General features: G+C 43.7%; 1 protein-coding gene and 1 non-coding gene across 5 annotated transcripts in view; one reads left to right on the top strand and one right to left on the bottom strand.

Moving 5' to 3' along the window:
• The window catches only part of FEZ1 (fasciculation and elongation protein zeta 1), a 42,350-nt gene extending 20,589 nt beyond the window's left edge, over window positions 1-21,761 (top strand). For 3 of the 4 annotated variants that reach the window (XM_043452519.1, XM_043452520.1, XM_043452521.1), the window contains 7 exons: window positions 5,098-5,184; window positions 7,089-7,257; window positions 10,293-10,636; window positions 11,610-11,690; window positions 13,919-13,994; window positions 18,349-18,414; window positions 21,405-21,761. In XM_043452519.1, the coding sequence (XP_043308454.1) occupies window positions 5,098-5,184; window positions 7,089-7,257; window positions 10,293-10,636; window positions 11,610-11,690; window positions 13,919-13,994; window positions 18,349-18,414; window positions 21,405-21,421 (840 nt within the window). In that variant the 3' untranslated portion in view covers window positions 21,422-21,761. The remainder of the gene's footprint in view (window positions 1-5,097; window positions 5,185-7,088; window positions 7,258-10,292; window positions 10,637-11,609; window positions 11,691-13,918; window positions 13,995-18,348; window positions 18,415-21,404) is intronic. The other variant, XM_043452522.1, reaches the window with a different exon arrangement.
• Window positions 19,652-19,724, bottom strand: TRNAG-CCC. The gene has a single exon. It is a non-coding gene; the product is annotated as a tRNA-Gly (tRNA).

Here is a 21,761-nt window from a genome sequence, read left to right as displayed (position 1 = left end):
GGTCCCTTTTTTATTACTGATATTGTTGATTTGTGTTTTTTCTCTCCTTCTGTCCCTTCCCCTCACCCCCACTGCATAGTTTATTTATGGGTTTATCATTTTTATTAATTTTTCCAGAGAAGCACTTCTGTGTTTTTTTTCTTCATTGTTTTTTTCATTTTCTGGTTAGTTTATTTCTTCCCTTAACTTTATTGTACCCTTCTTTGTACTTAAACTAGGGTTTTACTTCACCGTCCATTTCTTTAAGCTTCTAAGATGAGCGCTTGTGGCTTTCTTGGTGGCTCAGCAGTAAAGGATCTGCCTGCCAATGCAAGAGACTTGGTTTGATTCCTAAGTCAGAAAAATACCCTGAGAAGGAAATGGCAACCCACTCCAGTGTTCTTGCCTGGGAAATTCCATGGACAGAGGAGCCTGGTGGGCTACAGTCCTTGGGGTCACAAAGAGTCAGACATGACTTACTGATTAAAAGCAACAACAAAAGTGGGAGCTTAGATCATATTTCAAACTTAGAGAAAATGATCTTGTTCCATTTGGGCTGCTATAACAAAGTACCACAGGCTGGGTGGCTTATAAACAACAAAAATTTACTTCTTACAGTTAGGGAGTCTGGATATCCACAATCAGGGTGCCAGAATGGTTGGTTCTGTTAAAGGGCCTCTTCCAGCTTGAAGACTGCCAACTTCTGGCTGTTTCCCCACAGGATACATGGTGCAAGGGAGCTCTGGGAGCCTCTTTTATAGGAATACAGACCCACTCATGAGGCTCCCACCCTCCCCAGCACCGCCCCAAGGCCCTACTTCCTCATGCCATCACACTGGGGGCTAGGATTTCAACATACGTGTTGGGAGGACACAAACATTCAGACCGTAGTCATAACACAGCATCTTAAAACAGGAAAGTTTTAAGCATTGCCTCAACTGGATCCACAATTTTAATATGGTATGTTTTCATTATCATTCAGTTCAGAATATTTTCCATTTTTCTCTTGTGCTTTCTTCTTGGGCCCGTGGGTTATTTAGAAAAATGTTTACAGATATCATTTTGTCATTGATTTCTAATTTAATTTAGTCAGAGAATAAAATCTGTACAAATAAATCTTTTAAAATATATTGAGACTGATTTATGACCAAGTGTATGTTGTATCTTGGTGAATGTACTATGTGCCGTTGAGAAGAATGCTTGTTTTGCAATCGATGGTTGTGATGTTTTGTACAGGTCAACTAGACTAAGGTGGTTTATAGTATTGTTGGATTCTCCTATATCCTGATTTTTTTGTCTCTTTGTCTTATCAGTTATCAAGAAAGAAGTGTTAAAATCTCCAATTATTAATATTAAATCATGGATTTGTCTGTTTCTTTAGTTCTGTTAGTTTTTGTTTTACATATTTTGAAGATCTGTTATTAGTTACACACTTTTATTATTGTTATGTCTTCCTGAGTGACCCTTTTATCATTATGATATACCTTTTAATTTTATTTATTTATCTATTTTTGGCTGTGCGGGTCTTCGTTGCTGTGCAGGCTTTTCTTCAGTTGTAGAGAGCAGGGCTATTCTCTGTAGGTGGTGCGTGGGCTTCTCACTGCAGTGGCTTCTCTTGTTGTGGAGCGTGGGCTCTAGGGCACAGGATCAATAGTTGTGGCGTACGGACTCAATTGCTCTGCAGTGTGTGGGATCCTCCTGGACCAAGGATCAAACCTTCCTGTGTCTCCTGCGTTGGCAGGTAGATTCTTTACCCCTGAGCCACTAGGGAAGCCCTGAAATACCCTTCATCTCTGGTAATACTCCTTGTTTTGAAATCTACTTTGTCTGATACGAATTTAACCACAAAAGCTTTCTTTTGCTGTTAGGTAAATGGTTTTCAATCCTTTTACTTTTCACCTATCTATGTCTTTAAAAATATATCTTTTATAGATTATATGTAGTTGGCTCGTTTATATTTAGTCTGACCATGATGATCTGTGCTTTTTAGTTTATTGTTTTAGTTCATTTGCATAGTGTTTAATTCATTAACTTTTAACATTAATAGTTACCATTAATACCATTTTGCATTTCAATTTGTTCTACCTGGGTTTTTCTTTTATTGTCGTTATTCCTCTGTTTCACCTTCTCTGCCTTCTTTTGGGTTAATCGAATACTCTCTGGTCTTCCATTTTATTTCTACCATTGGATTTTTAGTTATACCTCACTATACCTCTTTTATTAATTTTAAAATATTTTTTAAATTATGAAAATATGATAACACTTTCATATTATCATATCATATCATATGAAAGTATAATATGAAAGTTTACAGGAAAATTGAAAAATATAGAACAGGGTTACATATAGTCCCACCATATCTTAAATTATTTTTTTGAACAAATAAATTAAGATTTTAAATTGGAATTTCAATATCAAACTCTCAAAAATTAATAGAATGAATATAAGAGTACAGTAGACCTGAAAAGCACTGTGAACCAATTCAATATAAGTAAGATCTATTCAATTTTCACACAATAAGGATACAAATTCTATTCAAGTTCACAGAGAGTGTAAACTAGGAGACACTGGAACATATCCAGGGACATAAAACAAGCTGCAAAAATTTCATGGGATCTGAGGAGGTATGAGCTAGGTATAGCTCCCATGTTGCCAGGAACTCACAGTAGGTTTCACATGTGTCTGACTCTCTGTGACCCCGTGGACTGTGGCCCAGTAGGCTCCTCTGTCCATGGGATTATCCAGGCAAGAATACTAGAGGGGGTTGCTATTCTCTCCTCCAGGAGATCTTCCCGACCCAGGGATCCAACCTGGGTTTCCTGCATTGCAGTTGGATTCTTTTACTATCTGAGTCATCAAGGAAGCCCTCACAAGCTTACAATTCATTTCAAATCTTGTTTTGCCCAAGCCTGACAAATCAGACTAGTATGCTGTGCATCAGAGAGAAGGAAGAAGGCTCTAATTTGGAGTCATCCATGCTGCTGCCCAGCTTCCTTGCTTCCATAATGTCTGAATGGCAAGAAGGGTCAATGCCTAAAAACTCCCTCCCCGCCTTCACCCTGAGCCCGGGGGGAGGACCTTGGGCAGGGGGCTGGGGTAGTTGAAAGATACAGTGTTAACAGTCAGTGAGGTAAACTCGCTAAAATTGGCCATATCTCAGGAAATGTAAATATTCCATTTAAAAAACAGACTTACTATGACAAAAATTCTGCTTAGAGGCTGACACTGGCTGTCAGATGCTTATATATTATTATAAAAAATAATCCAAACAAGAAAATAAAACTTTCTGAGCAGGACCCTAGCGCCTACCACAGGACTTCCTAGCCCTAAAGAAAGTTCTACCATGAGAGAGTAGTTGTGAAGAAGCCATGGCCACAGGAGTTTCCTTCTGCACAGCTGGGAGCTGTGGGAAGCAGGCATGTACCACAGGTGGTGGACTTGGCAGAGAGAGCAGCATATGGGTTCAACAGCAGAAATAGATGTCACCATCTGCCACAAAAGCCCCTCAAATAATCCCATTACCTCGCTGTCCTACCCCTTACCCAGGTTGAGAGCAGATGGCCTTTGAGATGTGTTTGAGTTTTTTGTTTTTGGTTTTTTTATGACATAGTCCTGGTTTTAAGCAAATGTAGATAGAAGGTGATACGTTGTTGTTGGGGGTGCCTGCCAAGGTAGAGTTTAAGGAAATGGGGAGATGCTTCTGAGGATGGATTCCCTCTGACATGACTGCTTGGACTGGAACTGGGGTGTTTCCTGGGGGTGCTAATTAGAACAGGAAACATGTAATCCCCAGTAGTCAGACAGACCAGTGTACCAGCTGTCGGGGTGCATGTGAAATTGATTCCTGGATGAGAGGTGTCTGCAGAAAGATTTCCTGGAGGTGCTTCTTGCCAGGCTGGAGATGACTTTCAAATGAGACTCCTGGATGCAGACAGCTTGTTAGTTTCTTTAGTGGCTTGTTGTTCAGTCGCTCAGTTGGGTCCTACTCTTTGCGACTCCACGGACTGCCGCATTCCAGGCTTCCCTGTCCTTCACTATCTCCTGGAGTTTGCTCAAACTAATGTCCATCGAGCTGGTGGTGTGATCCAATCATCTCATCCTCTGTCTCCCCCCTTCTCCTCTGGCCAGCAATCTTTCCCAGCTTTGCGCTTATTTTGTGCAGGATTTGACCATCAGTACCAGGCTGTGGCCTCTTGGAACACGGGTAGTAAAGTCAAAAACGTTGTGAATACGTTGCTGGGCTTCAACATCTAGAACCTCGATGGTTGTCGACTTTCAGTCTTGCTCGGGATGGAATTTTGGGGACAGTGCAAATATTTCAGTATTTGCTGTTGCAGTTTGTTCTTTGGTGTGTGTGGTCAGGTTGCTCCATGGCATGTCCTGTGGAGCTCTGACACATCCTTCATTAGCTGTGACACCGTGCCTAGATTCCAACAACACGATGACTTTTTGTCAGATTTTAAAAGCATGACTATTTGGGCCGAAACAACTCACTCTTTATAATATCTGCATGCTAAGTGGCTTCAGTTGTACCTGACTCTGTGTGATGCTATGGACTGTAGCCTACCAGGCTCCTCTGTCCATGGGATTCTCCAGGCAAGAATACTGGAGTGAATTGCCATGCCCTCCTCCAGAGAATCTTCCCGACCCAGGGATTAAACCCATGTCTCCTGCATTGGCAGGCAAGCTCTTTACCACTAAAGCGCCATCTAAAGTAAAATCTGGAAACAGAGTCCCCGTTGAAACTCCTTATATAAACAAATGTGCCTTTGCTGCAGGAGTTGGTTGCCATTATTATTCACCTTGAGAATGTTCCTTGTTTATCTGAAGGTGACCTGTCTATGGGTTAAACAACTATGCTTCTCCCCTTGGGTGAGAATGGTGCTGGCCACACATGCCTTACTGTCTTTTTCTGACCATGTTGGACCCAGTGATGTATGCTGTACGGATAGGGTATTCTTGGAATTGAATGAAACTCTGCACACCTCTCAGATTCTCTCCTTACACAGTGGGTGGCCAGGGTGGCCTCTGTCAGTGCTATCTATTCTAGAGACTGGAGAGAATCCTAGTTCTGCTGATGGTCAATCAGGATTCCATCCCCTCTCTTACCCCTTTCAGATCCATGAGAAAGAAGAGGAAGAGTTCAATGAGAAGAGTGAACACGATTCTGGAATCAATGAGGAGCCTTTACTCACAGCAGATCAGGTATGAATATGTCTTGGTTCTTGGGACTTTCAGTTCTTTTGATAGAGAAAAAGTTTGAGTACGCACTTGCCACATCCCTTTAAGGTGACAGAGAAATGTATGGTCTTGTGGTGGTTGTGTTGTGACTGAGGGTGTGTTTGATAAGGGATTGCATGTCTCTTTAAGACTCAGTTTACCCACCTGCAGTAAATGGGAATGTAACCCCTGACATGTGCGTCGGGTGGGGTCCGTGTTTGGTAACAGCCAGAGAGGGGCCCAGTGTTTACTGCCTTCATTTCCTGCTAAGCCTTTTTATTGCAACTCATTGTACTTGGTGTCAAGACACTTAAACAAGGGTCCCAAATCCTTGTTCTCACGAGAATAGAAATGACAGATGAGGCTTTCAAGTGATGGATATTTTCTCATATTTCATAAAACATTGAAAATGTTGAACCTTCCCAAAAGAGTCTTAGATACACTCATTTGGTTAAAAAAAAAAAAGTATAGTGCTTCACATTTTATTGACTTACTTACATTTTGGTTTTAATAATTTGTTACTTAGGGAGAATACCCCTGGATCTCTAGATTCCTCATTCAACCTTTCAGTCAACAACTATTTATGGGCACTTGCTTTGAGCAGGCACCTTTCAAGCATTTTCACAGAGCGATTCTGAAAAAGCTCTACCGGGAGCCTTTGGTGCCAGAAAGTGCTTTTTAGTAAAAGGAACTCTTTCACATCTGTGGTAAAGGGTAGGATATAAACAGATAAGGATCAAGAGATTAAAGGGAACTGGATTGAAAAGAAGAGGTGCTGGCATTTATTCTTGTGAATTTCGGGAGGAAATACAGTTCAGTGATCCAAGTTCAATGATAACGACTTCGAGGGAAAGAGGAACTCAGCCATAAAATTCCAAAGTAGGGTCATGTCATTTGCTTTTATCCCATGAATGGCTTAAGTATCCCTTAAATTTGTGAGTGGAGATGGGAAAGCTTTGGAATAAAATGGAAATTATTCCAAAGGAGGAAACTCTTAAGTGCCTTTATCTTTAGTCCAGCCTAACATAAAGGAACCCACTTCAGTAACCAGTGGCCTTGGAGCCGGAGCCCATCACAGCATCGAGAACAGACAAATATACAGATGCTCTGTTCTGACCAGACTCATCAATGGCTCCTTCCAAAGAAGTAGTCCTTGCTCATTCCCTTTTCTTCATGTGTGAACAATTAGTGTCCAAAGTCTTGTGCGTTGTTCAATAGTTCACCTTTTTCCCTTTTGGCAGTTATCTAATTTGACTCGCATCTTCTAGAACCAGTCCCCTACAACAGTCTAGATTATAGCTGAGTTTCTTACCTATTTTCTGCGTCCAGACCCTACTTATTCTATCATTATTTAATGGTCTTTTTTGCACTTGTTGGCCAGCTTTAGTTCTTGTCCTGGTGAATGCTGGAGGCAGAGCTCTTTTCCTCTATGTGAAAAGCTGTACATGAGTTTGAGCTGTCCTAGGAACACTGCCATTTCCGGTCATAGGCATCATCACAATGAATGGACTGGATTTTGTGTTCGAGTTGGGTGGATGAAATATTCCCCCACTCAGGAAGAAAGTGCTCAGCAAATTGAAGTAAATGTTCCCTTCCAGGCAGCTCCGCTTTGTTTCCTGAAAGAGCAGTTTATTTCCAATAAAGCACTCATCTAAATGGTGTTCTTGGAAGAGGTTTGACGTTAAAGAGGGCTTTGCATTAAAGGGAGAGTGTTTGCAAGCCTTTGGTCAGATTTATTTTTGTTATTATTCAATATTTATTAAGTAACAATACTGCTGTAGGAATTTTACAAAGACAGCAAATTAGGCACATCCTTCATTGATCATCCTTCACGCTGAGATATCCCTGCAGCAGAGAAGAGTGAGTGCTCGCTTGTGTACCCTCTTCAGGTGATTGAAGAGATTGAGGAAATGATGCAGAATTCCCCCGACCCTGAAGAGGAAGAGGAGGTCCTGGAAGAGGAGGATGGGGGAGAAACCTCCTCCCAGGCAGACTCGGTCCTCCTGCAGGAGATGCAGGCCTTGACCCAGACCTTCAACAACAACTGGTCCTACGAAGGTGAGGGTCCTCGGGGTGGACTCGCGAAGGATGAACTCAGCTCTGCTGGGCAGGGCATGTGCTTCACATGCCACTAATGGAGCCTTGGATCTAGGGAGTTGACATCACTGTTCTTGCTGTGTATCAGTAGAGAAGTTCGCGTCACAGAGAGTGGGGAGGAGGCCATCGAGCAAAATTAAAGTGGTAAAATGAACCAAAGAACAAGATTAAGTAGAGGAAATCTGCACTCACTATTCCCAATGATGCTTCCCTGCTGGGGGCTTCCCTGGCAGTCCAGTGGTTAAGACTCTGCACTTCCAATACAGGGGGTGTGGGTTCAATTCCTGGTTGGGGTGCTAAGATCCCACATGCTGCACAGTGCACCCCCCGAAAACCCCACATGATGCTACCATAAAGTCAATGAAAAAAATCTACAAACAGTAATGATAATAATAGCTCGTATATTTAGAGAACTTAGGAGTGCCAAAGCCTGTTCTAAAACTTTGTACGCATAATCTCATTTCATGCCTGTAGCAACCCCATTAGGACTGAGCTAACTGAGTTTCTGGACGAGTAAGTGACTTGTTTGAGGCCATTGTCCGGGAAATATGATTTAAAAATAATATCTCCTCCCCACCCGGGAAACCTTTCCACAGTAGAGGAGAAAGAAAACGATTTTATTATCAAATAAGCATTAAGCCAGAATATGGTGCATATCACAGTTCATTCAGTTCAGTTCAGTCGCTCAGTCATGTCCGACTGTTTGCGACTCCATGAACTACAGTCTGCCAGGTTTCCCTGTCCATCACCAACTCCTGGAGTTTACCTAAACTCATGTCCATTGAGTCGGTGATGCCATCCAACCATCTCATCCTCTGTCGTCCCCTTCTCCTCCTGCCCTCAATCTTTCCCAGCATCAGGGTCTTTTCTAGTGAGTCAGTTTTTCGCATCAGGTGGCCAAAGTATTGGAGTTTCAGCTTCAGCATCAGTCCTTCCAATGAATATTCAGAACTAATTTCCTCTAGGATTGACTTGTTTGGTCTCCTTATCACAGTCATCCACAGAAAGAGCTTGCAAAACCTTTACCTACAGGCAATTGGACACAACCCATTACATTGAGGAAATTTCACAATTTGGAGTCAGGTGATGAGTGAGGCCCCTGTTTTGTTTCTTGGTGATGACTTTTCAAAGCAGTGACTACCAGATCCTTGAGGAAACATTCCTGAGTCCTGAGACTGGCAGGAGGTGTATTTAGCCATGAAAATGAATGACACACATTTGAAAAGGACAGAGAAAGAGATTCTGGAAGAAAAGGGAGGGAAGGGAGAGGAGAAGTCTCTTCCCTTATTTTCAACAAGGAGAATCAAGCCTCTTTTTTTTCCCCATCATGTGGCATGTGGGATCTTAGTTCCCCAACCAGGGGTTGAATCACACCCCCAACAATGGAAACATGGAGTTTTAACCGCTGAACCACCAAGGAAGCCCCAAGCCTTGTATTTTTAATGCATATTTGCCCCTACACCACCTTCAGGTCATAAGGGGTGGAGCCAAAATTTGAAGGCAGGCAGGTTAGCCGCAGAGTCCACACTCTTAATCTGCATATCATATTAACTCTTTGACACAGGTTTGTAGTAATTATGATCCTGCAAACAAAGAGGCGGACGAAGTGTGTAATTAAAAGATGTAACACCAGTGGCAAAAACGGATATACATTTATCAATCTGTAGGGATAAAGGTAACCATGCTGCAGGAAGGGCCACGTTACCTGGGAGTGGATCTGCATGGGGGTAGCGGGACTTAACAAATGAGAGGGAAGGCGGGATGGTCAGGGTATAAAAGTCCAAACTCTGATTAGAATAGTGGTGAAAACAGAGGCGTGACCTGAGGGACCAAGTCCTATAAGGGAGACTGTGGCTCCAGAGAGTGGAGGCAGGGCGATGTTAGCAGAAAGAATCTGTTGGGAGCCATGGATTTGGCCCCAGCACTGCATTCACAGCTGTTCCAATCAGGCCATTCTCTGCCACACAAAGGTCCCATACACAGAACTGCTCAGTGAAAGACTGGGGAAAATAGCTGAAACGCGGAGTGAAATGGCAAAAACAGAAGGAGGAGGACAACTCCAAAGAGTGAATTAAAGGAGAAGGTTGAAGTAAGTCAGCAAATACCCCGGGCAGAGCAGGGAATGGAAAGAGAGAGGAGAATGGATTCTGATGTAGAAGAAACAAAAGATGCCATTAGGAAGGAGGGCATTCGAAAAGATGCTCCCGAATCTACTTTAAAGGAAGAAGTCGGAGGGGATAAGAATTTAAATTAAGAGATCTGTGTCCTGTTATCCCAGATTCCGTTTTCTTTTCTCTGACAGTAGCAGAAGACTCGGTACCAGACCAGGCTTCAGTTTTCCATGCGTGTTGCTGTCTTTGCACGTCTCACGTATTTTCGGACGCGTACGCTGTGACACAGGACAGCCGGTGTAGAGAGACCTCAGGTCACTCTGCCTGTTTTGCTCTTGGCTCTGTCTTGATCAGGTCTTGGGAATAGACACCACCTCTTTATTGGTCTTTGACCCAGATGTCAAAATCTTCTTCATGTCCCCCTCTCTCATTTCTTGACCCATTTCACATGAGAAATATTATATGTGCTCAGTCGCTCAGTCGTGTCCAACTTTCTACAGCCCCATAGACAGTGGCCCAGCAGACGCCTCTGTCCATGGAATTTTCCAGGCAAGAATACCAGAGTGGGTTGCCATTTCCTACTCCAGGGAATCTTCCTCACCCAAGGGTCAAACCAGCCTCTCTTGTGTTTCCTGCATTGGCCGGTGGATTCTTTACCACCGGCACCATCTAGGAAGCCTGAGGAATATTATAGAGACAGAGGAAAACTAGGGAGACCGATCAAGTAATCAAACACCACATATCTGTCCACCTGCATTTTTGTGGACAGAGTCCACAGGTCTCCCCGGGGATTGGTTTTTCTCTCCCCGTTGTTTCCCCGAGATGATGTTTTCTTTCACAGCCCATAACTGGCCCTCCCTTCTGGCATGCACCTGAATCTTGCAGGTCCTTCTGGGCCCCGGGAGCCTCTCCCATGGGCTGGAGGCAGTGACCCTGCAGGACGGTCTTCCCCTGCAGGCCTGAGGCACATGTCTGGATCTGAGCTGATGGAGCTCCTGGACCAAGTAGAGGGTGCCATCCGAGACTTCTCGGAGGAGCTGGTGCAGCAGCTGGCCCGCCGGGATGAGCTGGAGTTCGAGAAGGAAGTGAAGAACTCCTTCATCACGGTGCTCATTGAGGTGCAGAACAAGCAGAAGGAGCAGCGGGAACTGATGAAGAAGAGGCGGAAAGAGAAAGGGTTGAGCCTGCAGAGCAGCCGGATCGACAAGGGAAGCCAGATGCCTCTCAAGGTAAGAGGACAGCCCGGCGCAAGGACCGGGGGTGCCCGGCTGTGGCCCAGACAGACCTGTCCTGAGCCATGACTTCGCAGGACCCCCTGGCAGACAGGGGGGCCACGAGAGGGAGAAGAGCCCACCCATCTCCTCTGTGCCCCCAGAGGACACCCGGTCTAATTGAAGGAGACAGGCTGCAACTCTAGAAGAGAAATGAGTACAGCTATGTGCTTTAATAAGGCAAGACCCTAGGAAGTGGGGTGAAGGTATTTAGGATTGAGTGGAGTTGTGCCCTGGGACTCTAGGTTCAGAGTCCCTGTTACCAGCACAGTTTATAGTCCTGACTCATCTCTTTAGGAGGTCATTAGGGTGTTTCAGGATTGAAAATTTTGACACCTTGGTATAGTGACCAGATTCTTCCAACCAGTGATTCTCAATCAGTGAGGCTCAGCAGAATCATCTAAGGAGATTTCTCAAAATACCTATTCCTGAGTTCTCTCCGAGACCTACTGAATAGGGCCCCAGGCATGTGCATTTTGGAAAAAGCTTCCTAGATGAGGACAGGTGCTTCACATCCGTCCTTCCCAATGACTCATTTTGTTTTTGTTTTCTTCCTGAGACATTTTCATTGTCATCTGTCCAAGTTTCCCTGTGCTGCTTTATTTTCTGTGTACATAACAGAGGCTGAAATGAGGAAACCCAGGAGTGCCTGGGTGAGGTGGGGGGGTGGGTCTTACCACCCGAGGGACTTACTCAGATAAGAGTCTTTGAGATGCTGCTATTTCTTCTTGCAAAGTGCAGGCTGAAGTTTTGGCCTGTCTTGTAGCCCAGGTCTTTACTCTTACTTTCTACTTATAAAACCCCAGGGCCCTAATCTGGGACGGTGTGGATGCTGAAAGGTCTGGGTAGCTTAGGGAGGACACGGGCATCCTGGGGCGATGAATACGAGCGGGAAGCACTTACTCTTCTGAGTCTCGCTCTGCTCCCGCAGCGCTTCAGCATGGAAGGCATCTCCAACATCCTGCAGAGTGGTATCCGCCAGACTTTCGGCCCCTCGGGAAGTGACAAGCAGGTACGGCCCGTCTCTCTGCTCCGTTTCCTTCCCAGACTCTTGCCACTTGGTCTCTTCAGCAGAGTGGGGGATGGGGACGCACTAGATTTATCCCGGCATGGGGGCAGATTGGGTGGGTGGGAGGATGTCCTAACGATTTCTTCCATTCGAAGGAGAAGCAGAATGTGTCTTTTTAAAGGCAAATGGTTTTTTTGAACTTTAATGTTAGAGGGCATGGTGAAAACGCAACACTCCTTGTAGACCTGTGAGTTCAGTTGCTTTCAGAACAAAATGCGTTAAAGGAGATCCCGCTTCAGGAAAGATGCTATCCAAGAGCTTAATCAGCTCTACCACACTGGGCTTCCCTGGTGGCTCAGCGGTAAGGAATCTGCCAGCAATGCAGGAGTCACAAGAGATCAAGAGATGCAGGTTCAATCCCTGTGTTGGCAAGATCCTCTGGAGGAGGAAATAGCAACCTAAGCCAGTATTTTTGCTTGGGAAATCCCATGGACAGAGGAGCCTGGCAGACTACCGACTAGAGGGTTGCACAGAGTTAGACATGACTGAAGCGACTTAGCAAGTACCCTGGGCTCCGAGCAGAGCCAGTCCTACCAAGACTGCCTCTTCAGCTGCCTTGCTGACTGTAACCCACACTGTGGGGTCTCCAGTTTGGCTTCACTTAATCAATTACTTCCCTGAGAAATGCTTTGCATTTCTGACTCTCTAGTGCCTGCCATGTCTTGAGCTCTGTTGCTAGGCCCCCAGGAAGTACATAGATGAGTGAGTCCTGGTCCTGCCCTCATGGAGTGCATAATCTAACAGAGAAAGTCCAAAGACACCTTTGAGATCATGCACAAAATCTGTGTATGTTTGAGGCATGTTTGTGGCTGAATCCTAAGTGTTAGACTTCTGGAGCTGCAGACTGGGAAGAGATTTTTGTTGTTGTTGTTGAGTCGCTCAGTCATGTCTGACTCTGTGACCCCATGCACTGCAGCATACCAGGCTTCCCTGTCCTTCACCGTCTCCTGGAGCTCTCCCGGGAAGAGATTTTATGAACATGTAACTTGGTCCCCTGAGTTCACAGAGGTAGAACCAAGACCCAGAGAGATTAGGCAATTTTCCGCCAGGCCATACTGCTAGTGGCAAGGCCACGTCTAAAACACAAGACTCGTGGTTTTGAACTTTTCTCAATCGTGATGTCAGGCTCCCTCAGAACCTTCCAGGTCCCTCTGGCCAGTGTTTTTGGATAGCCCACTGGTCACTAAGATGATTTTGTTGTAGGAGCACCTCATCTCCACCAGAGGGAGCAAATCCAACATGCCAGACCCTGGGCGGAGTTAAGGTTTTTTCACTGGTCATTTTGGCAGAAGAGAAAGCATTCATTCTCTAGTTGCACTGCAGAGGAGAAGAAAATATCATACACCCGTAGAATGTTCTCTGCTTTTAGCCTGGAGGACCAAAAGCTCACCAGTATTCCTAAATAATCAAAAAGTTTCTAGTGTCAGAAGACTTTATTAGTTGGAGTGGAGGGACCCTTTTCCTGGCTAATATGATCAAGTCTTACTTTTGGTGGGAGGGAATTTTACTTTCTTTTTTATTTTTTTAAATTACGAAAGTATGGTAACATATTTACAGGAGACCTGGAAAATACAGAACAAAGTTACATTTAGTTCCACTATATATTATAATTTTTTTTAAGTAGATAAATTAAGATTTGTAGTTGGAGTTTCAATATCAAACTCTCAAAAATTAATAGAATAAGTAGAAAAGTAGAAGGATATAGTAGACCTGAAAAGCACTATGAACCAATATATGGGGATTATTCTCAAATATCTTTTGATATTGATTCCTAACATAACCCCATGATGATAGAATAGACTCTGTTGATTTCAATACCTTTAGACCATGGCATTTTTGCACTCTGCTTTATGTCCCTAGATATGTTCCAGTGTCTCCTGGTTCATAGTCTTTGGGAACTCAGAGAGAATTTGTATCCTACTGTTTTGTGAGAATTATGTAAATCTTAATTATGATAAAGTCTTCCTTTAAAAGAGACATTTTCCAAAGATGGGGGGAAATCCTGAAGCAATGGTGTGCACGTTGTCATGTGTGTTGTTGAGAACATCAAATTTGATGGAGTGCGTGTTTTTTAGAGAAAAACCCAGTTCCCATGCATGTTGTCAACCCATATCTCGGCCCCGGGAATGGGGCTTCTGTCTCACGCGCAACACACCCTGTTTGTCTTCTAGTACCTGAACACAGTCATCCCGTATGAGAAGAAGGCCTCGCCCCCATCAGTGGAAGACCTCCAGATGCTGACTAACAGTGAGTTCCTCCCGTTCTCAGCCAGATCAACTGCTCATTTCTGTCCCTCTTGCCCTGTGAGTTTTACCCTTGGTGTTTTGGGCCTGAGGTGTCCCCAAGGCAGTTTCTTTTTTGTTTTTATTACTATTATTATTATTTTTAATTGGAGGATAATTGCTTTAAAATGTATTGGTTTCTACCATGCAACAATGTGAATAACTCATAACTATATAAAACTATATATATATATATAACTATATATATATAACTATGTGTGTGTATATATATATATATATATCTCCCCTCCTTCCTGAGTTTCCCTTCCACCCCCACCTTTAACTTTTTATTTTATATTGGAATACAGTTGACTAACACTATTGTGTTAATTTCAGATATACAACAGAGTGATTCAGTTATACATATACATGCATCTGTTCTTTTTCAAATTCTTTTCCCAATTAGATTGTTACAGAATATTGAGCAGAGTTCCCTGTGCTATACAGTAGGACCTTGTTGGTTATCTATTTTAAATATTACAGTGCAGTTTCAATGGATCAAAATGTGCTCCACACCGTTGCATCATGTCCCCTACATGGGGCAGAATTAAAGAGCTCTTCAGTGATACTAGGAGCTGCCTTGTCTTTTCCTGGTTCCTGGAAGGGAAGAGACTTGCCAGAGAAAACGAGCTGATGGAGGAGGTTGAGCGGGGGACTTTCTGTGGTTCGCCCACAGATCTCAAGGCCATGCGTTCTCCGCCTTGCCTGCAGTTTGAGGTTGCCTTGTGTTCCCAAAGCAGGGAGCTCCTTCTAACGGACTGACTGTATTTAATGAGAAGCAAGGTTTCTTGGGTGGGGTGAGGCTGATGGGAGAGAATACAGTCTGGTTTTCCTCCCAGGCCATGACTCTATTGTCCAGTAATATTAACAAACATTCAGAGCTGTTGGAGAAAACAGCCTGTGATAGAGAGCCTTTTTAGGCAAAATCTCTCAATACATCAGACACTACAACCCCCAAAGGGCTGGGGGCACAGAGTGTTAGCCATCAGTGTCAGCTTGATTTTTTAGGAAGAGAAAAATCCTAGGCTGAGATGTGAGGAAGGGCTCAGTAAATCACAGGGCCATCCATCACCCTGGCAACCGTGCTCTGAATTGAGTAACACACTAGCCAGGATGCCCGCCGTTGCTACGCCGCCTCAGAGGGAATGGGCCGTGGTATTGATGCCTAAGGGGAGGGAAGGGGGGCTTCATCTATTTGGCTGAAGAAGGTAGATACCTCCTGGGCCCATTCCTTAAGGTGTCCAAAGATTTCATTTTTATCATTTTGGAGAACGAAAGAAGTTTCTGATAAATGGTAATCTTGCCTCCATCAATAGATACCACGTCCTTGAGAACCTGGAAGTTTAAATTCAAAGTGCATCAGCTTCCTCTTAACTCATTTGAAGCTCTTTTATTTGCATAAATATGCGCTAAGATTTTTTTTTTTAATGGGAGCAGATAGAAAAGAGCTGACATTTATAGGTGTTTGTGTTTTCACAAGCAGCAAGCATTTGGGAAATAATTTGGACAAATTATGAAGGTTGATATATGTAGAGTACTCTGTCATGCTGTTTTTTTAAAAAATAAAGAGCTATAAATTTATTACAGATACCCATTCAGGAATTCAGAGTGAAATCCTTTCATTTTAATCAAGAAACAGTGGTTTGTGTACACTTTTCAAGTTCATTTAAAAAATTAGGGCTAGAGTATATATCCATCATTTAGAATACTTTGGAAACATAGAAATGTGAATAAAGGAAAATAAATAGCCTCTTCCCCGCTTCACTGTGGTTACTATATGGTGTTTTTCAGGCATAGTATTTTATGTCTTTCCCATATAGTTGGATTACACAGGCTATTAAATTTCATATCATGATTTTAGTCACATCAGTTAACATTTGGTTAACATTCTTTTTATGGCTCTCTCTTCTGTCGTATAGACATACCACATTCCAATATTTTATTCCTTTAAAAAAAAACCTGCCAACTTCCCCGAATACCAACTTTCCTGGATGTTATGAGAGGTCTCTTTTTTGGCACATCCGTGTATGGGTTTGTGAACAGTAATTCCTCTTTTCCCAACTCCTGAGTCAAGAACATAGGCCCAAGACTGGTTCTGGGGACTGGACAATTCTTGTAAATTTTGGATTTGGGAGACCAACTTGGTCACATGTTGGCTGGGCTGAGTGCAATTACTGTATTTTTATTGCTATCTTCTTGGTGGGCAGCATTTATTTTAGTCTTCGCATGCCCAGCTGCAACATATTTTCAGCCTGTTATGTTGAAATGAATCCATGTCTAAAAATACAGAAGAAATAAAACAAACCGTTGCCTGAATGGCCTGAGGTCCAGTCTTTTTCTGGACCTGGCTGTGGACTCATGCCATCGTCAGGCTCCGTTTCCTGCCCCCTCCTGAGTTTTGGACTCAAGTGGGCTTTCCCGGTGGCTCAGATCGTAAAGAGTCAGCCTTCAGTGCGGGAAACCTGGGTTCGATCCCTGGATTGGAAAGATCCCCTGGAAAAGAGAGCAGCTACCCACTCCAGTATTCTGGCCTAGAAAATTCCATGGACAGAAGAGCCTGGCAGGCTACAGTCCATGGGGTTGCAAAGAGTCAGACACGACCGAGCGACTTTCACTTTCCATGACCCTGATTTGCAACTTGTTAAGATAATCAATCTGGAGAAGGAAATGGCAACCCACTCCAGTATTCTTGCCTGGAAAATCCCATGGACAGAAGAGCCTGGTAGGCTATAGTTAGTCGGTGGGGTCGCAAAGAGTTGGACATGACTGAGCGACTTCACTTTCACTTTCACTTTCAAGATAATCAATGGGGAACAGGACCTGGGAATGGACTAGGGAGTCCCTCCATTGTCAAGTTGCCTCCTGACCTCAGCCGTCAGGGCCAGTTGATTGTCAGTGTTTTCTTCACTTGCAAAAAGTAATACATGTACACACTGCTATATTTAAAATGGATAACTAACAAGGACCTACTGTACAGCCCAAGGAACTCTGCTCAATGTTTTGTGGCAGCCTGGGTGGGAGGGGAGTTTGGGGAAGAATGGATACATGTATATATATGGCTGAGTCCCTTCGCTGTCCATCTGAAACTATCATATTACATTGATAACTGGCTATACTCCAATATAAAATAAAAAATTAAAAAAATGAAATTAAGTACAAAGATTATTGTATCCAATGGAAAAGAAACAGTAATACATGCTCACGGAAAAAATCTGGACATTATAGAGATATGATGCCAAAGAGAACATCACCTGGGGCCTCATACTCAGAGGTAACTGCTTTTTAGTTTTATGCACATTCTTCCAGATTTTTTCTATGAATGTTAACATTTATTATTTACTCTTTTAAAATTAATATATTAAGTTCCACAGCTTCCTTTCTTCATTGATAAGTGTGTCTTGTATACATACTCATCTATCTTTTTTTATGAAGCTGTTTGAGATGGCATAGATAGCATATACCAGAGTTTACTTAAGACATCTATTGATGATGAGATCTCTTGTTGGATACTCCCATCCTTTCGCTCATTTTTTGATAGTATAAACAAGGTACAGATATTAATATTTTTTTGAAGGATTGTTTTTACAGAGCTGACTTCTGCATCATGAATAATTAATATGAGAAGGTACTTCTTAGTTTAATAACAGAAAAATCTGTTCTACAAAAAGCCTTAAGTTTTAATTACTTTTCTATTGTTTGCTTCATATGTAGTTCATATCCCTTTTTAACAAAAAGTCTGGAAGCTCCTTTAAGGTCATCAATACTTTTGCATTTCCACAAATTCTAGCACTGTACTGGGCATAAAGTAGAAGATATTTGTTGAATTAAGTTCATTTGCTCTTAATAAACTGGAGGTGAGAACTTTTCTAATAATATCTGTATGAGTAGGATGTCTTTAAAGACAGATCAGAATTTCAGCACTGTGACAGCTGTTATTCTTAACATTTGGATTGCATCTGAAAGTTTATTCCTTTTTTAAATTGCTTTATTTATTTTTATGATCATTAAAGACACATAATTCATAGGTGATGGGGAAATTACAGATGAGCACATGCATACAAAAAGGAAAGACTAAAAGAAAAGAGAAAAAAGAAGAGGACGTCAATTCATCAGTAGGGCTACCCTGATTCTTTTGATGGCTTCTTCTTCACCAGCAGGTGAACGCTGGTTCTTGACAGAGGCGTCTAGACTTTGCTCAACACTCAGCAAGTGTCTGATTTCCTGGACTCCTCTCTGTCTTTGGGTTGGTGGATGGTCTGGCCCAGAAGTGAGCTCTGTGCCCTGATTCATCTTGACTCTTCTCTCTCCCCTCCCTCCAGTTCTCTTTGCCATGAAGGAGGATAATGAGAAGGTTCCCACTTTGCTGACGGACTACATTTTAAAAGGTAAGAGCAGCCCAGATCTCTGGGAGCAGAAGTGACCCCCGAGACTCCCCTCCCCCAGGACTCTTGCTGGCTGGATGCTCAGAGCCCACACTGTGGGCCTCCCAGAGCCTCTACACTGGCCCAGACCAGGCAGAGCCGGGGAGCTCCGTGGACAACTGTGAGCGGGCCCTTGCCTTTGGATGTTGCTAGGAGGCCTGAGGAGGACATTCCATCACCCCCGAGTCACCAGAGCGACTCCACACGAAGAGCAGCCAAACCAGTACAAAGGCTTATTGTGACAGTTCTGTGGAGCTTGGGCTGTTTAGTTGGCGAAAACAAAGCCTCAGGATACCTTTAACAGTTTCGACTCCTTGAAAGGCAGCAAACTAGGGACATGATTAGCTACATCCTTTTACAGCTATTTTTTGTTTCATCTTTCATTATGGGTCATAATTTTTTGTTTCATCTTTCATTTAACATATGAAAAAGTAGAGCGAATGGTGTAGTGCAGTGGTACCCAGTGGTTTTGGCACCGGGGACCAGTTTTGCGGAGGACAGTTTTTCCAGGGGGAGGGGAAGGGGATGGTGTGGGGATGATTCAGGCACATTACATTTATTGTACACATTATCTCTATTACTATTACATCAGCTCCACCTCAGATCATCAGGCATTAGATCCTGGAGGTTGGAGACACCTGGATAGTGAACCGTCACATGCTTAGCATTTGGCTTTAACAATTACTAGTTCCTGGCCGATCTAGTTTCATTTATAACCATACCCAGCTTCTCCCTTCCATATTATTTTGAAGCAAATACCAACCATTATATCTTTTTTCATCCATAAGTGTTTCCGTATGCATTTCTAAAACATAATCATGAGATCATGGTCACAACTATAAAAATAAAACATTTTAAAGTATCTTTGAGGGACTTCCCTGGTGGTTCAGTGGTTAAGACTCCACACTTCCTCTTCAGGGGGCAAGAGTTCAATCTCTGGTTGGGGAACGAAGATCCCTCATGCAATGCGCGTTGCCCCCCTCCCCACCCCCGCTGTCCCCAAGTATCTTTGACTCTTCAATCAGTGTTCAGATTTCCCTGTAAAATTTTTTCAGTTTATTTCTTTGAATTAGGATCCAAAGAAGTTCCATACATTACAATTTCATAATGTTTCTCTTAAATCTCTTCATTTTATTTATTTGACTGCACCGTGTTTTAGTTGCTGAATGTGAAATCTTTAGTTCCTGCATGTGGGGTCTAGTTCCCTGACCAGGGATGGAACCTGGGCCCGCTGCATTGGGAGTGCAGAGCCTTAGCCACTGGGCCACCAGGGATGTCTTTTAAATCTCTATTAATATATATACAGTTTCCCCTTTCCTTCATCTCTCACATTCTTTGAATTTTATGTCATAAAGAAACCAAGTGATTTGATCCATAGAATTTCCTCATTCCAGCTTTTACTTGGTAGTTTCATTCTCATGGTTTCATTTAATGTTCTTCTACCTTTTGCATTTCCTGTTGTCCAGTGGAGCCAGAGGGCTGAACACATTCAGAGGATCCACACCAGACCAGACGGGGCAGGGCCAGAGGACTCAGTACCCTCGAATCCACAGTTTTTTGGAAAGCATTAGTTTATCAGTGGTTGGGAACTTCCATTAAGAGACACCTACCATCTGGTTGTCTTTCTTTTGGGGGATGTTAATATCTATATTAGTGTGCTCAGGCTGATAAAACAGAATACCACCAGGTGGCTTAAACATCAGAAATTAATTTTCTCACAGTTCTGGAGAGTAGAAGTCCATGATTAAGGGGCCAGTAAATTGGGTTTCTAGTGAGGGCTCTCTTCTCAGCTTGCAAGCAGCTACCTTCTTGCTGTGTCCTCACATGGCCCTTCTTCTGTTGATGAGAAAGTGCCAGAGCCTCTGTGCTGCTTCTTACAAGGACACTAATCCTAGCAGATCGGCACCCCACCCACATGACCTCATTTTAACCCTTCTTTCTCAGAGGCTCCATCTCCAAGTATAGCTGAGGGTTAGGGCTTCACCATGAATTCTTGGGTGCGGGGCACAAACATCAACCCTGTAATGCTCTCCACTGATGGTCATTCATGGTCCAGATCCTTTTTCTGATTAGATTTTGCTCCATAGGCACAGACAACCTTGGGTGCAGTTTCTGAAGGCTTGTGGACCTCAGTTTAGAAGCTCTAAGCTGTACTGTTCTGTAAGGATCAGAAAGATGAATCTTAAATTTTGGCAGGATGAATTTAGGCTCAACAGGGCTTCCCTGGTGGCTCAGAGGTTAAAGCATCTACCTGCAATGTGGGAGACCCGAGTTCGATACCTGGGTCGGGAAGATCCCCCAGAGAAGGAAATGGCAATCCACTCCAGTATTCTTGCCTGGAGAATCCCATGGACAGAGGAGCCTGGTGGGCTACAGTCCATGGGGTTACAAAGAGTCGGACATGACTGAGCTACTTCACTTTCTTTTCTTTCTTTCTGACCCTTAAAAGGTTTTAAAAGAGCATCCCATTTCTCAAAGGAGGTTTGTGGCAATGGGTTCTATAAGTCTGGGAGCCCAAAGGCTAGACTTTACCCCTCACGATCCGCTGAAATGTCAGTGAAAGTATAAAACTCGTTAACATTTGTGAGCACTTTCTGTTTGCCTCTGAGCAACCCTGTGGGCTGGGCAGAGGCAGAGGCTAGTGTATACATGAAGGAAAACAGACACAGGTGCTAGAAGTTATTTCCCGAAGGTCGTAGTTAATAACAGCCAGTCCCGGGATTCGAACCAGTGCGGTTGGACAGCAGAGAAGACCCACTTCATCACTACACTACCACCACCTACCAGTGGCTCGTTCTCCTTCTGAAAGGAAGACACGTGATTGCCATCCTTCCCTGGTCCTAAGGGGGCGGGTGGTTCTCTGCTCAGGACACCAGCGAGAGGTCAGGGCCACCCTGGGCCGGGAGGTCCGGCCCCACACTTGCTCTGACGAGCCCTCTCTCTTCTCTTTCCAGTGCTCTGTCCCACCTAACCTTGCCCTCGGGGGCAGCCTTGCTGCGGAGGTCACTGAGCAAGCGTCATCCCACCGCAGGGACTGCATGACACCACGTAGCCTCCGCCGTGTATTTAAACGTGTATAGCTTAACCCGGATTAAACATGAGCAAACGCGCGGGGTCCTTTGCTGTTGGCTTCTAGTCCTAGTAACCATTGGATGCATGACCGTCGGGCAGGGCTGGTGATGTCGCCTCTTCTCCGCCCGTGTCGGAGGGAGGCAGATGCTGTCACCGCTCATGATGTAGTCTGGCTCCAGCCCTCAAAAACAGCTTCCACCCTAAGACTAATTTTGAAATAAACCTTCATTTAATTAGTA

Source organism: Cervus canadensis, chromosome 29, assembly GCF_019320065.1.
Source record: "Cervus canadensis isolate Bull #8, Minnesota chromosome 29, ASM1932006v1, whole genome shotgun sequence".
Lineage (NCBI taxonomy): Eukaryota > Metazoa > Chordata > Mammalia > Artiodactyla > Cervidae > Cervus > Cervus canadensis.
The sequence above is the reverse complement of the archived record's forward strand: the minus strand, read 5'-3'. Positions and strand labels throughout refer to the sequence as shown.